Source organism: Podarcis liolepis, assembly GCF_965112155.1.
Source record: "Podarcis liolepis genome assembly, chromosome: 13".
Lineage (NCBI taxonomy): Eukaryota > Metazoa > Chordata > Lepidosauria > Squamata > Lacertidae > Podarcis > Podarcis liolepis.
Genome location: NC_139573.1, coordinates 55,597,838 through 55,613,107, shown reverse-complemented (window position 1 = coordinate 55,613,107; position 15,270 = coordinate 55,597,838). Strand labels below are relative to the sequence as shown.

General features: G+C 42.8%; 1 protein-coding gene across 4 annotated transcripts in view; it reads right to left on the bottom strand.

Moving 5' to 3' along the window:
• Positions 1-15,270, bottom strand: part of PLEKHG4B (pleckstrin homology and RhoGEF domain containing G4B) — a 103,336-nt gene that overhangs the window by 53,944 nt on the left and 34,122 nt on the right. For all 4 annotated transcript variants that reach the window (XM_083473087.1, XM_083473088.1, XM_083473086.1 and 1 more), the window contains exon 2: positions 8,163-8,360. Coding sequence is in view for 3 of the 4 variants with exons in the window: in XM_083473088.1 (XP_083329214.1) it covers positions 8,163-8,360 (198 nt within the window). In the remaining variant the exon portion in view is untranslated. The remainder of the gene's footprint in view (positions 1-8,162; positions 8,361-15,270) is intronic.

Here is a 15,270-nt window from a genome sequence, read left to right as displayed (position 1 = left end):
GTTTGACTTGTGATTTCCCAGATGCATCTTAGTAACTGAGGCTATAAAGAAGCATTAGGAAACACTCTCTGTGACCCTTTCCTCTTGAGGGAGAGCTGCTAAGTTCGGACTACATAAAGATTCCATTGTTTCTTTTCAAATGAACAATATTGGGAGAGCAAGGTATCTGACGGAGGCATCCTGTCTCTTTGCCAGGGGTGGCATATTTCTGTCTCAGGTTTCCATTCACTGAGCAGTCATTTCTTTACTCATGGGCTCTGACAAGGGGATTTCCTTTGACCAGCAAGATTCACCCTTTGGATCTGAAGAGGCTCAACGCCATTAAAGCCTTTTGTCTGGTTAATAATGCCAGGGTAAGGCCAGGGGTGGGGGAGCCCTAAAGCTTTAAAGCTTCACTGAATGCTGTAAGAATTAAAGGATTAGGCCCCATTCCCTTAACTTTGAAATTAGTAGCAAAAGAAAAATAATCAGGTCCCAACCTAAGTTTCACATAAGTGAGCAAGGATTTGGAAGGCATTTCTGTATACATGCAATGCCAGTCACATACAACTGCACACTTCCTTATAGTAGTGCTATGAACTGTAACTGAGAGACCATTGAGAGAGTTTGGGCTAAACAAGTAAGGTGGAAATGGATGTTTCATGGTACAAGTAGTAGATGAGGATTTCTTTAAACATCTATCCCAGATTTCAGCACCAAAAATAAAAGTAAGTAATCCAGGGCTGCTGCTCATTTGTTGAGTTTTGGGTATGAATTCAGGATCTAACACAATGTTGACTACTATTAACTACATACAGCTCTCTGCCAGGACTCTGAAACACCAATGTGCAGTAGGATTTCTCCTAAGTTGAAGAAGATAAGGGTGTGAGGAGAGCCAGGGGTCTTACATAAGGAGGGAATGCAGAGTTAATTCACTGCGCCAGAATATGAATATGGTATCCTTGGGCTTTAGTGGAGGAAGTGTTGACTTCCCTTCACTTTCCCCAGAAACCTCATGAAATCATAGAGGTGGGCTCCTGGGTGGAGGCTGGGGCACATGGAGAGCGCCCGGTGGGGGCAGGGGGTGGCTGCCCCCCTCAATATTGGGGGCTGGAGCCCCTTGCACACCATATACCCGCCACCCCTGCCTGCATCCCATGTTCTTTGGTCCTCCCTGAGCTTCCAGGAGGCAAATGATCCTACATTCATGAGCACTTTTCAGCATAACAATCTTGTAGTCCCACAATCAAGGCCCTATGAAACAGGAGATTCTTTGTATGATTTCATTCAAACATTGCTATTGTGAAGCTTCTGGTATTTGATGCTTGCTGATGTAATGCTTTCGGCTCTGAACACATCCACTGTAGGGTCAAAATCATACCCTGAGGTAATAGCCTTTGCAGCTGTCCAAAAGCCAAATATATTAGTTTTCTGATTCATTCCTAAAGGAATGTGTTTATTGAAACAGACGGCAGGTACGCTTCAATACCTCTCTTCCTCTTTCAGGTCTGGGCTGGTGTGTTGCATCTACCAATTACTAATTATCTTCTATTCTGGGTTTTCTCTTTTACTGTGTTAATCAAAATGCTATACCACTTTACTTTGTTTAAACGCCAGGGTGCTTGTTGGTGTAACAACTGAACTATGTCATTAATCAGTAGGATAATTCGCTTTACAGGTGTTTCACAAGTACGATCATCTGCAGTTAGTTTTGTTTTTTTTACTAACAAGAAAAGAATCAACATCTAGAAAACCAGCAATTGAAAGTTTCTTTAGAGACCTCTGTACTGAGTATTATTCGACTGATGTCCACTCAGGATTCAAATAAAAAATGGCAGGGAGTTAAAAAAAACACTTGATTATAAGTTAAAACTCAATTTAAATGTTTTGCTTTGCAAGAAATTAAAACTTTGACTTTTAAAAAAAGCTATGAAAAAGCTTAGAAAAGTAGAGAAATTAGGCAAGGATTCCCACACTAAAAGGGTATTTATTAGACCAGTGTGACCTATAATGGGTTATATGGGACAACCATTCTTAGAAGATGACGGCAATCTTAAAGTTACATTGCAGTGTTCAAGTATTCATTCATTAATTCAGATCAAGCAACAAATATTTTGACATATTAAGCACTAACAAGTTTATAGTGTAAGGGTATGTGGACAAGAGTCTAGCTCACAAAAGCATGTGCCATTATGAATAATCAATGTTTTAGATGCCACAAAAATCTTTCTTATCTTCAGCCCAAACAGCCTAACATTGCTGCTCCTCTGGAAAATTCACAGAATCATAGAATCACAGAACTGTCAGAATCACAGAGACCCTGAGGGTCAGAAAGTCTAACCCGTTGCAATGCAGGAATCTTGTATTACATATTCCATATAACAAACACATAATTCTTATAACACGCAATTCATATAACAAACACAAATTACATGTAGAAGTGTGTTCAGAATGCGACCACAGCAGCACTTTGCAGTTCACTGAAACTTAACAGAGAGAGAAACAGAGGTTTTCTTACCATGATTTTCTGTTTCCATTTGTCTCATGAAAGGCATTCCTTACTTTGGGATGGCACCTCCCACAGGCTGAGATGTGCAGGGTGCAAGTTCTTCTACCTCACCAGGTGCCACCCACCCTCCCAGACTGGCTGGAAAATCAAGAACCACTCAACCCCCTCTGATACTTCCATGGAGATCCATGAAATAAGGCCACAACAAAGGCCACTCAAGCAAACGAAACACAAGTACGTAAGAAAAGCCAGCTGGGCAGCCTAATGGCCCATCTAGTCCAGCTTCCTGTTCTCACAACCAGATGCCTGTGGGAAGCCCCCAAACAGGAACCAAACACAAGAACAGCCTCCTCGCCATGTAAAAAGGTAAAGGTAAAGGTACCCCTGCCTGTACGGGCCAGTCTTGACAGACTCTAGGGTTGTGCGCTCATCTCACTCTAGAGGCTGGGAGCCAGCGCTGTCCGGAGACACTTCCAGGTCACGTGGCCAGCGTGACAAGCTGCATCTGGCGAGCCAGCGCAGCACATGGAAACGCCATTTACCTTCCCGCTAGTAAGCGGCCCCTATTTATCTACTTGCACTTTGACGTGCTTTCGGACTGCTAGGTTGGCAGGCGCTGGGACCGAGCAACGGGAGCGCACCCCGCCGCGGGGATTCGAACTGCCGACCTGACAATCGGCAAGTCCTAGGCGCTGAGGCTTTACCCACAGCGCCACCCGCGTCCCTCTCGATGTAGTTTCCAGCAACTGGTATTCAGAAGCACTACTATTGCCTCTGACCGTGAAGTCAAAGCATAGCCATCCTAGCTCATAGCCATTGATAGCCTTATTGTCCGTTAATCTGTCTAATTCTCTTTTAAAGCCATCTAAGTTGGTGGCCATCACCTGCTCCTGCCAGAGCGAATTCCAAGGCTGCCGGTGTGTTGCATGAAAAAGCCCTTTCTTTTATCTGTCCTGAATCTTCCAACGCTCAGCTTCGTTTTAGTGTTATGAGAGGGAGAAAAACTTTTCTCTGTCCACTTTCTCTATATCATGCATAATTTCATACACTTATGTCATGTCGCCTTTTCTCTGGACTAAAAAGTCCCAAACACTGCAGCTCCATCTCCTTGATCATTTTGGTTGCCCTTTCCTGAACATTTTATAACTTTACAAAATCCTATAAAAAGTGAGGTGACCAGGACTACACACAATATTTCAAATGCAGCCACACCATAGATTTGTATAACGTCATTATGATATTAGCAATTTTATCCTCAATTCCTTTCCTATTTATCCCTAGCATTGAATTTGCCTATTTCATGGCTACCACACACTGTCAACATCATCACTGAGCTAGCCACTACTTCACCACCAGCCAGTTCAGACCCCATGAATACATGTGAAATTAAGATTTTTTGCCCCAACATGGATCGCTTTACATTCGTTTGCATTGAACTGCATTTGCCGTTTTGCCACCCATTCAACCAGTTTGGAGAGATCCTTTCAGAGCTCTTCACAAACACATTTTTGTTTTAATGATCCGGAACAATTCAGTATCATCAGCAAACTTGGTCAGCTCACTGCTCACTCCTAACTCTAGATCATTTATGAATAAGTTAAAAAGCACAAGGAGGGGGAGTCTTCCTTCTAAGTCTTGTTAAAAGTTTGTTGAAAGCTCAAATGCACTATGTCAACCAGATCACCTCTTTGTGGTTGCTGGCATCCTCAAATAACTTTAACAGGTTTGTGAGACAGGCTTGCCCTTACAGAAGCCATGCTGGTTGTGTTCAGCAAGGCTTGTTCTTCTATATGTTTGGTTATTTTATCCTTAACAATACATTCCACCAGATTGCCTGGGCCAGACGTTAAGCTAACTGGTCTGTAATATCCAAGATCCAAAACTCCAGCTAAAACTTCACATGCACCCAGTGCCTGCAAAATGTATGTAAACTACTAATACTGTGGGTTGTCTTTTGCACGTATTCAACTTTCCTTAAGGGTCAATTCGTCCTTTCAACTAAGGCTTGCCTATCAAGACCACTCAACAGGCCTCAAAAGTAAACAGCCATTGCATCCTAGTAAGTTTTACATAGCTATGATGTACTAAAATGAAAAGAAACCCTTCAAAATAAAGCACATATTACAACTGAAAATGTAGTGGCATGGCATTTGCTTTGTATGCAGAAGCTCCAAGATTCAATCCACAGCATCCATAATTTATTTTTTAAAGGATTTTAAAAGGCCAATGTAAGAAAGTTTCATATATTCGTCATTACTTCTGATAACACTTAGGGCTCATCCAGACTGGCTCATCCAGACTCTTGCTCCACTGCTTTCTTCCAGGAAAACCCAATATTTACTGCTGAATTGGAGCAAATGTCAATTGGGTTTTCTCTGGATTGATGTTTGTTCCAATTTATCACTAAAGAATAGCATTTCCAGGAGAAAGCAGTGGGGCTAGGGCAAAACCGCTTGGACCTACGCCAAGCAAGTGTGGGACAAACAGAAAACAGCTCAGATTCACACTTTCTAGGCATGGGCAAGCACAAGTATGAATGAACCCTTACATTCTGTTCAGCCTTAATATATGAGTCTATGCAAGTACAACATCCTTAAGCACTTTCCAGTAAGTAAGGATACTTAAGTGTGTGAGAAATTAAATAAACAGTCAGAAAAGGAATTGTTTATATCTGGAAATAAGTCCCACAGAGTTCAACAGTATTTTCCCTAAGGAAGCATGCTTTAAATTGCACCCTGACAGAACTGACATAGACTGCAATCCTAACCCCCAATGTGTGTTGCTAGAGAGGGTGGAGACTGAGTGGATATCCCAGTTTGTTGGCCTTCAGCCTCTACTGGCAGAGGGAAGGTTCCACCACAATGGAGTCAGTAACCTGTGGAAGGGCCCCCATATGGTGCTGGAGGTGGAAGTGTGCCATGGTCTGCTGGAAGTTGCTTCGGCTCCTAGAGAAGGGCCCGATTTGGGCCCCACTGCCGTGACAGCAAGTGCAGCCAGCTGGGCTTCAGAAGTGGCAGTGAATCTACATCTTCATGCCCCAGTTGGGATTGATTTGGAGAGAACATGTGCAGCACTGGGAGCCACATGCTTTTCATGTTACTACTTTGCGTAACATTCAAATCAGCATAAATCCAACTTCTGATAATGCCTAGCAGAGCCTGGTATACTATAAAGAACGCTATTATGAGGAGCAAAATTCACTGTGGTGATAAAATAAATAAAAAGAGGTTACTCTTGCATCTCCAATCTGTTTCCAAATTATTATGAGACTAAAACACCAATCTCTCCTCCTTGCCCCCAAACCAGCAATTAACTCAGCTGGGAAAATACGCTATTTCTACTGTATCAGCAGAGACCATGATAGCTATGATTTCCCAGTCAGGAAACTGAAGGTTGCCAGCAAAAGAGGGAGAAAGAAATACTTGCTGAGGCAAAGCAAGAGGAGAGTGGCATTTGAGGGCTGAAACCTCTGTCATCAGGGCAATGAATAATCGTACACAGTTCATTGTGGAAACAGAACTGTCCTTTATGCGGCTACAATTAAACAGTCACTAAATCCCTTGCTCCGACTCCTGTTGAGCCTCAGTACTTTGCACAAACACTGGGCTATAAATTCTTTTGCCTCCCTACTGAGTTGCAGTCTGGAGGCTGTAAATCTTCAAGTGATTTCCTGAATAATTGCATTCCTGAGAAAGTTGCATTCACAAGGTGGGCAACCACTCTCCCCTTCCGCTTCACTCCCAGCGAAGAAAGTGGTCCTGCTGACAAAGAAGCCAGATGAAGAATTAACTGACTTCAATGGATGAAGAATAAACTTGAAACGGTAATAATTAGGCTGTGCGTGCCTATGAACAGGGAAGATTCAAGTACTCAGGTCGCATTTCACATTAAAAATATGTAACTAAAAATGTTTGGTTGTTTGAACAGAGTTTTGTTTTCTATACTCTTTATCATACTAATAACAATAAAAGTTGCTCAGCTTCTGAACCAAAATGTCTTAATTATCTATTAGCAATTTTGAGTTACTGCTGCCTGAAGCTTGGACAGATGTGGAACATGCATGGTGAAATGATAGATTTGATTGTTCTCTAACAAACCAAGGTATTTCATAGCTTAAAGACAGTTTCAACTAAACCTATGGTGTCAAATATCAAGCACAGTCCTCAAATACCCAGTACTACGTACACACTTCAGTTCTGTGGAAGCACAGGAAAAGCAAAGCATGCAGACTAAGTGGAGAATTCAGATTTTCATGACAGATAATATTAATATGTCTAGTGCAGGCTATGCAGTTATGCTTATTTGACACAAATGAGGGTAGGGGGGAATTGTTTAGTATAAGTTGGACTAGGCAAGTTCCTGCACCAGCAGATCAGCAAAAAGCATGATTATCCGTAAAAAGTAAGACACTGTGCACTTAGAGACTTTCAAAAAACTTTTTACAAAGCAGCTCACAAAGGACTCCTGAGTAACCTTTGCAATCATGGAATAAGGTGAGAGGTCCTCTTGTGGATCAGTAACTGGTTGAGAATCAGGAAGCAAAAAGTAAGAATAAATGGACCGTTCTCCCAATAGAGGTCCACCCCATCAAGGAATAGTAGAGTTTTCTGATGATATGAAACTGTTGGGGATGGTTAAAACAGAAGGTGATTGCAAAGAGCTCCAAAAGAATCTCTCAAAACTGGGTGAGTGAGAATCAGGAAATCAAATGCAAGTCAGTGTAAGCTGCTGTAAAGTGATGCACACTGGGACAAAATATCTATCAGGCAACAGAATGAAAACAAAACTGCCAGTATCATAATAAACAAATCTATGGTGTGATTGCACTTGGAAAACTGTACAATGGTACCTCGGGATGCGAATGGGACCGTCTGCGCATGCACGAGCAGCGAAACCCAGAAGTAACACTCTCCGTTACTTCCGGGCCGCCACGGAGTGCAACCCGAACGCGCTCAACCTGAAGCGTATTTATCCTGAGGTATGACTGTATATGGTTCTGGTCACAAAGCAAGTAAGAGGAGACATGATAGAGGCATAAAAAATTAAGCCTGGTGTGGGGGAAAGTACATAGAGAAAAGTTTTTCTCCTCTCATAATACTAGGACATTTGATGCAGATGAATGTTTGAAGATTCAGGACAGAGAAGAGAAATAACTTATTCACACAGTGCATTGTTAAACTTACTGAATTTGCTCCCACGAGAGGCAGCGATGGCCACTAAAAGATGATTAGACAAATCCATGGAACATAAAGCTATCAATACTGGCCATTTAAAGAAGTCTAACCAAGTTCATGCTAGACTTTCAATGATTTACTCAAATTCTGATGCCCATGAAAAGAAAGCACACACACAAATTACAATCATAAATCATTTTTCTTACCCTCTTATCATTTCTTGGCCCAACAATATAAATTCTGTAGCGAAATATAAAAAACCCTCCTACCATTCTCCTGAAATGTACTACAGCACAAATTCATGGAATAATATTCCAAACAAATACAAAACGTGATGCTTCGCTTTCCAGTGTCTTACTAGAATGAACTTTCCCATGGTTATCTAGGGTTTCGTTTGCCTAGCAGTTAAAAGATTAAACAGCATCTTATTCCGCCCTCCTCGTGCTTGGATAATGAACAAAGAGTCTCTGTTTTGCCAGAGTAGATACAAATATACTTACACAGGTTTCCCGTTGGATACACTGCAAGACTCTCTTGGCAGGAACAAGAAAATCAATTAGACATCTGAGACCATCTCCGTGATAAAACTTTTCAACAATGCTGAAAAGCTGCCACAGAACAGTAGCAGCTGTGGCCTCAAAAGGTGGATATAGAGAGGAAAGTGTATTCTGGATATAAATATCGAGGGATTCAGAGTTCTGGAATAAATAAATAAAAATCACAGTGTTAGGCAATAGGGAAGAAGTGTAGATTCTACACAGAAAAACAATATTAACTACCCTGGTTTTCAAACTGTGTCATAGCAAACCTTGGGGTTCCCCAGACACTTTCCAGGGTTTCTTCAAAGAGAAAATAGTGGATAAATGTACCCAAACAACAAGTTTATCCACCACTACCAATCATCATCCAAGATGCCATGTCCTTTGGAAGAGAGAGGACAAAATGAAAACGTGCAAACCCTGGAAATAGAAAGACTCCCACACAGATGAACAATTCCCTTTGAATTTCATCCCCCATTTACTGAGAGGCCTGCCAGTCTAGGACCTCTTTGAGTGGATTACTTTCCCAAAATTATTATTTATTATTATTAATGTATTACATTTATACACCACCCTTCCTCCGAAGTTCACAGGGTGGTTTGCAGCATAAAAATGCAAAAAAAAAAAAAAAACAAAATACATATCATAGTTAGAACAACAACAACAACCCAATAGCCCCCTTCAACAAACACAGAGGTTCTTTAATCAGCCCAAGGCCTGGCTATAGGGGAACCTTTTCACCTGGTGTCTAAGGGTTAATGTAGTGAAGGTGCCAGGAGAGTCTCCCTGGGGAGAGCATTCCACAAATGGGGAGCCACCACAGAAAAGGCCTGCTCTTGTGTTGCCACCTGCCAGACCTTAGGGAGAAAATTCTATCGAGTTGTAACAATCACTTTTGTCCCATAGCTTTCACATATGAGGACATTTTCAAAAGTTGTGAAACATCTGATATACTGCATATTAATGCTTCTGATTTCCTTGTGTGTTCCACAGCTGCAAAGCCCCAGGGGAGTAATTGCAACTGAGGGGCAGAACACCTTCTTTCCACACAGTCCCATTTCCAGTCCCTCCTACTTAAAAAGGATCATGTGGCAGGTGACACGAAAGACCTCTCTGTGTGTGACTCTGAAGACAGAAGGTATCAGGCGCAAGAGACAATTCTGGATTCCCAGACCGCTGCCTGAACCATGCCGGTCTAGAGCGCTGAGGGCAAGGCTCTGGAAACAAACAGAGCATCCTCTCAGGACCTTGCAATGACCGAACTGCTTTTGACTCTGTTATCACCATGATATGTTTGCACAGGGGTTGGCATGGCAATTAGCCCCTCCCTGGCAGGAAGAGCACTTGTGTGTACATAGGCTGGTGTTGGGTTTCTTTTGAGAGACAAAACCCGCCAACATCAGCAAACACGGCAGTGACACGTTAGTTCCCAACCCTTGCTAACTTAAACGGGAGGGAGAGGAGGAGGGAGGATCCGCAGGCCAGAACCAGCGCAAGCAAAAGGGAGCCATAAAGCTTCTCGCACACCAAGGAGCCACCCAAACCGCCACCATCCTGCTTCCGGAGTTTGTCTCATAATGTGTCACATCCTCTTCGTAACCATGGAAACCCCAACTGTGTAAACATTAACTATAAGGTCACATTCCTGCCCTGCCACATCGTCGTATAGGAAAACTCTGTCCTAAATCATAGGAATAGAAATCTAAAGAGACCGCAGGGAAACCTGAGGCAGAAAGTGCCAGAATATTTTAAACATTTCTGGATAGAGGTGGAAAGATCTCGCAATTTTAGTTCTGTTTCACATTTTTTGAATCTTAAATTCAGTTCTCCACATTTCTGCAGCAATTTGTGCATTTCTCCACCCAAAAATATTTATCAGTTTTTTTGGTGAATTTCTCCTAATAAACACAATTTTGACTAGTGTATGCATTTTTGCAAGGACTTTCTCCTAATATAATGCATTTCTGTATATTTTCACTGATATATTCATTTTAAAGCAAATTTTCCTTTAATATTTGCAGTTTTGTAAACGCTGTTTGAATGGAGAACTACACTTAAAAATTCAGATGTGTGAAAAATTCAGATGTGTCTCATATTGTTTCGGAAAGTGTGAATTTGATATCGTCAGCTATAAATGCAAACTGATTCAAATCTTTCCCCCATCCTTATCTCTGGATATCTTTTCAGTGCCAGTGAGCTTTAACTTGCACTTCATAAATGAAACCTTTATGTTTAAGCAATATAGCCTCCAATAACACTCTTTCCATGTAGCTTGATATTTTCAGAGAAGAAACATAATAATAAACACTCCCACCAGCTTCGTCTGATTCTACAGGCAGGGCTGGTCCACCCATGAGGCAAACTGAAGCAGGTGACAGAAGCCTGCAATAAGTGCTCTGTGCAAGATCTTGCCACGGCCACCACCCCTCCTCGCTTCTTATGACTGTTACTATTCAAGATCTGTCAGAAAGTCAGGAGGGATGTTGTCCAGAATAGTTCCAACTGAGGGCCAAACTAGGCATGGCAGGGGTAGCCACATTTTCTTGTTCACATCCCCACCCCATTGCCAAACCAGTTGGGATGCACAAGGTCTTATTTTAACATGCAAAGGGGCAAATGCTTGCTATTTGCAAGGACGGTGGTGACTTCCCCAATCAATGCCCTCTCCCTGCCCCATCCCTGTTCATAAATTCATCACCTCTCACTCAGTGCTGCTTGTTGCTGCCCTTGAGGTCTATTTGGTAGAACAGAGACCTGATTGCCGTCTCCTGCCTGCACACTTCACCCCACCCTGAAACTCCCCTCCAGGGAAAAGAAAATCAACATATAGACCCCCCCCAAAAAAAAGCCTTTAGGAGGGTGAGAAGACCCATCGAATGGCCAAACAGCCATCTTGCACAGTGACTGATTTATATAATTAAGATGTAAAGGAGAACACTGGTGGATAGTCCTTGCTACCAGCCAAGAACGCATTTCCTCCCATGCTAGATCCAGTCTTCTTGCGTACTATGCAATAAGCTTTGCCAGGCTCAGAAAAAGGAGAGGAGAGTGGTGGGAGATGAGGCTATGGGGCGGGGATGAGGCAAGGCCCTGCACCAGACAGCAACTTCCAAGCAAGGAAACCCCAATAAAACCTTGTAGCCCCTCAGTCTCAGTCTTTCTCCTCCTTCTCAGGAGGCTCCTAGCCTCTGCTGAGCCACCCCCCCCCCCCCGCAATCTCAGGCTTGTGCTGGTGCTGAAGGAAAGCAGGAGCCCAGCACACCATCACATCCTCCCATTTCTACACCCCCATCGGGGCACTTTGCACAAGAGAAGTTTGCTCTCCGACATGTTTCTAATTGTGTGTGTGTGTGTGTGTGTGTGTGTGTGTGTGTGTAGTTTTAACCCTATCAATGCTTTTTTATTATTGATCACCCCACCCCAAATGCTTTAAAAATACAGTGGTATACCTCGCAAGACGAATGCCTCACAAGACGAAGAACTCGCTAGACGAAAGAGTTTTCCATTTTTTGAATCGTTCCGCAAGACGAATTTCCCTATGGGCTTGCTTCGCAAGACGAAATGTCTTGCGAGTTCTTGCAAGTTTGTTTCCTTTTTCTTAAAGCCGCTAAGCCGCCAAGCCGTTAATAGCCGCTAAGCCGCTAAGCTGCTAATAGCCGTGCTTCGCAAGACGAAAAAACCACAAGACGAAGAGACTCGCGGAACGGATTAATTTCATCTTGCGAGGCACCACTGTAGCTGTTTTTATTTTTATCTGCAAGTTGCCTTGAGTCCCTGTCAGGGGGAAAGGCAGGGTATAACTTCCGCAGTACCTCAAGGACCACTTCTTTCCATATGACCCTACCTGGACCTTAGATCATCCTCCGAGGCCCTTCTTCATGTGCCTCCTCCACAAGAGGTCCAGAGGGTGGCAACACCAGAAAGGGTCTTTTCTGCGGTGGCTCCCCAGGGAGGTTTGGTTGGCGTCTTCATTATACTCCTTTAGGAACCAGGCAAAAACATTTCTTTTTAGCCAGGTCTTTGGTTGCTTGACATCCAGTGTCCATTTAAAATGTGTTGTGGAAGGAGAGGTTATTGGGTTGTGTTTTCTGTTTTTTTCTTTTGTGAACTGCCCTGAGATCCACGGGTATAGGGTGGCATACAATTTAAATAAATATATAAAACCAAACAAAATCCTAAGGAAAAGTTTCCAGTTTCAACGTTGCAAGCAAAGGGCTGTTTCAAACAAGAATAAATCACCAGGTCTCATCAATTTATGCATAGCATAATGAACAAGAGGTTAAGTCCCTGCCCTAAGGAGCTTACAATCTAAAATTCAACCTAATGGGAGACCAGAGGGGCATGGGAAGAAACACTGGAAGAAAGAGGAACAGGTGGAGAACGTGAATGTATATCACTTGATGACTACAGTGCTGAGCCTTCACACAAGCCTGTGCAAAACCATGTTAGAAACTGAGATATGAAAGCTAGGAGCTAAATGGCACCCCTTAAACCTAGATTATGGATGCAACAGTTTTTTATAACAAGTATGCAAAGCTGAATATGAATGAACTACAGTTAAAGTATTATGTTCATTTCCCACATGGTCACAATAATTTTAGGAGGGTCTCTTATCCAGTCTTCAGAGAGTAGCTGGAAGTGGTCAGGCCTTTCCTTCCACTCTGCAGTTTTAATCTGTAATCTTAGGTGCAGTACTGCGCCCAGAGCTCAGAAACTGCTCGCACTGATGAAATTCCATGTCGCAAAATGCGCCTAGAACAATGGGAGTTTTGAACACTGCGTGCAAATGATCCCTCAAAGATGAAATATCTGGATTGCTTGGCAAGCTGGCAAGTGTGGCTTTTCCAATGGCAGGAGTTTGGCAGACAGTAATCAAATTCTGAGTAAATCAAATGGCATACACAAATGTGTGAACCACAACTTAGCCTTTTTAATGATTAACCAAATGATTTGGCACAATTGCTTATATATGTGGTGCTTAAAACATTGCTTGCTAACTTTGTTTTTCATTGATATAAACTATACACCATTTCAGATTAGGTGGGAAAGAAGACGGAACAGAAACATACTGGGGTGAAACGGAAATAACTGAAAAGCTTGGCCGCCTCCAAGGTTTTACTTTTCTGCTCCACATAAAAGAGGGGCCTAAGATTTTAGCACTGCAGCTGTGCAGACTCTTCTTCCCACCTTTCCCCAGAATACATTGTTTTGGTGATAGAAACTTCCTGGTACCAAAGCATTCCAGAGACGGAGAGCTCACCGCTGGCCGGTATCCCAGTGATTTATTTGTGATTAACTAAGCCCTTCTTAGTGTCCTCCCTTCTGCAGGCAGGCCAATGGTACAAGTCTAAAATTAACCAGTTTCAGAGAGCCCAAGAGAGAGAGAAAAGGTTTTTTTTAAGTTTCCCAACATTTCCTTGCTGGATCACATGAAAGGTCCATTGAGTACAGCACTGTGTACCCACCAAACGGAGGGAAGGGGATTCAGCAAGCAATTATAGAATCAACAGGAAAACATCTGATTTCAACAGGTTTTGAGCCAGGGCTTTCTATAGCACAGAGCAGTTTCTAATGCAGTTAGAAAGATATGAGAGATATGCTGTTTTGTTTCGCCAATTAAGCCACTTATGGGTGTGGAAGTCTCACACAGAGGAGATGAAGTTGGCTTGTGCACAACCTGCTTGCGCCCAGCATTTGGCCCTCAGATACACCATCTCTGAACATGGGAGATTCCATCAAACTGTTACAGCTATCATTTTACAACATCATCAAAGTTAATGGTAACTACCACCACCACCCCAATGCCCAACTTGGGGGTAATGAATTCCCTAAGCTGTGTAATGATTCAAAAATGAATCATGTGGACCTTGTAGGAGTATCTCCTTCTTCAACATTAACTCACTTAAATTTCACTTAAATAACCAAAAGAAAAAACAAAACAACAATTACAGAAAAAAGAAAAGCAAATAAATTTTAAGCGAAATTTAAGTGAAATTCAATAAAAAGAAATAAAAAACAAAACAAAAACATTAACTCTTCCAACACAGATATTTTAATTATTGCACGTTCAGGCAGTCTGAGGACAGCACAGTCAACTGGGACTTTGGCAGAAATGGTATTGGGTAGGTGAAGGGGGGGGGTCTCCCATAAGGGGTTTGAGGGGAGGATTGGCCCTGGCATGCCCCAAGCTCGGGCTGGGTCTCTGCCTGGCTGGAATCCTCTCCCCAGTCTCCCAGTGAGACCTTGCCAGCTTGGCTTGCACCACAACAGGGGTCAGCACTGGGCAGTTCCCTCAGAATGGGTTTACTGCGGTGCAGCCTCACTGAATCCCATTCCACCAGTATGGGGAGAGTGGAATGAAGAACTGATCCTACCCCAAATCCTCCAGCTAATAAAGATTTGGCCTGATTTCATCCCAACACCCAGTGTCCTGTTGCGGTCAATGCTTCTTTGGGGGGATTAAGAATGTGCCTGCCTGCCTGCCTGCCTGCCTGGGCAAGTTCTCTTACTGTTTCTCTCTTCCCACACCTTACCCAAGCCTTTGAGCATTTTGCTGGAGCAAGCCTTTCTCATTTAGAATAATCTTCGTTTCACGTAAAGCTTTTGGGGGAACTTATGACTGTAAATTTCATTGCTTACAAGGCCTGCAGTCCCCCTTACAATCTTTTAAGGGTTTGCAGCTATGAAACAAAGGCAGCAGGGAAATAAAAGGACCAAGGTCAGCAAAAGTCAAATGCACAGGTGAGGGACTTTTCCAGACTGCCATTTTGTTGCACGAACATGAAATTGTTCCTAAGTTATTGCAAAGTGAGATCCAAATATCTGGTGAAGTTATCGAAGAGAATAACTGACAAAGGGAACCCGAATTTCCCTCAAGTACTCCAAAAGCAGTATTTCATTGCTGGGGTAATTGAATTTCAGTGTGCTTGTGGCTACAGGGTAATGTGATACACCATCTCTGAACATGGGAGAGTCCATCAGGGATAATTATAAGCATGTATTGATTGATCCCATTAGATGGCAGATGAGCACCCAGTGCTGTAACACGGCTGATGCTGGACATGCAGAT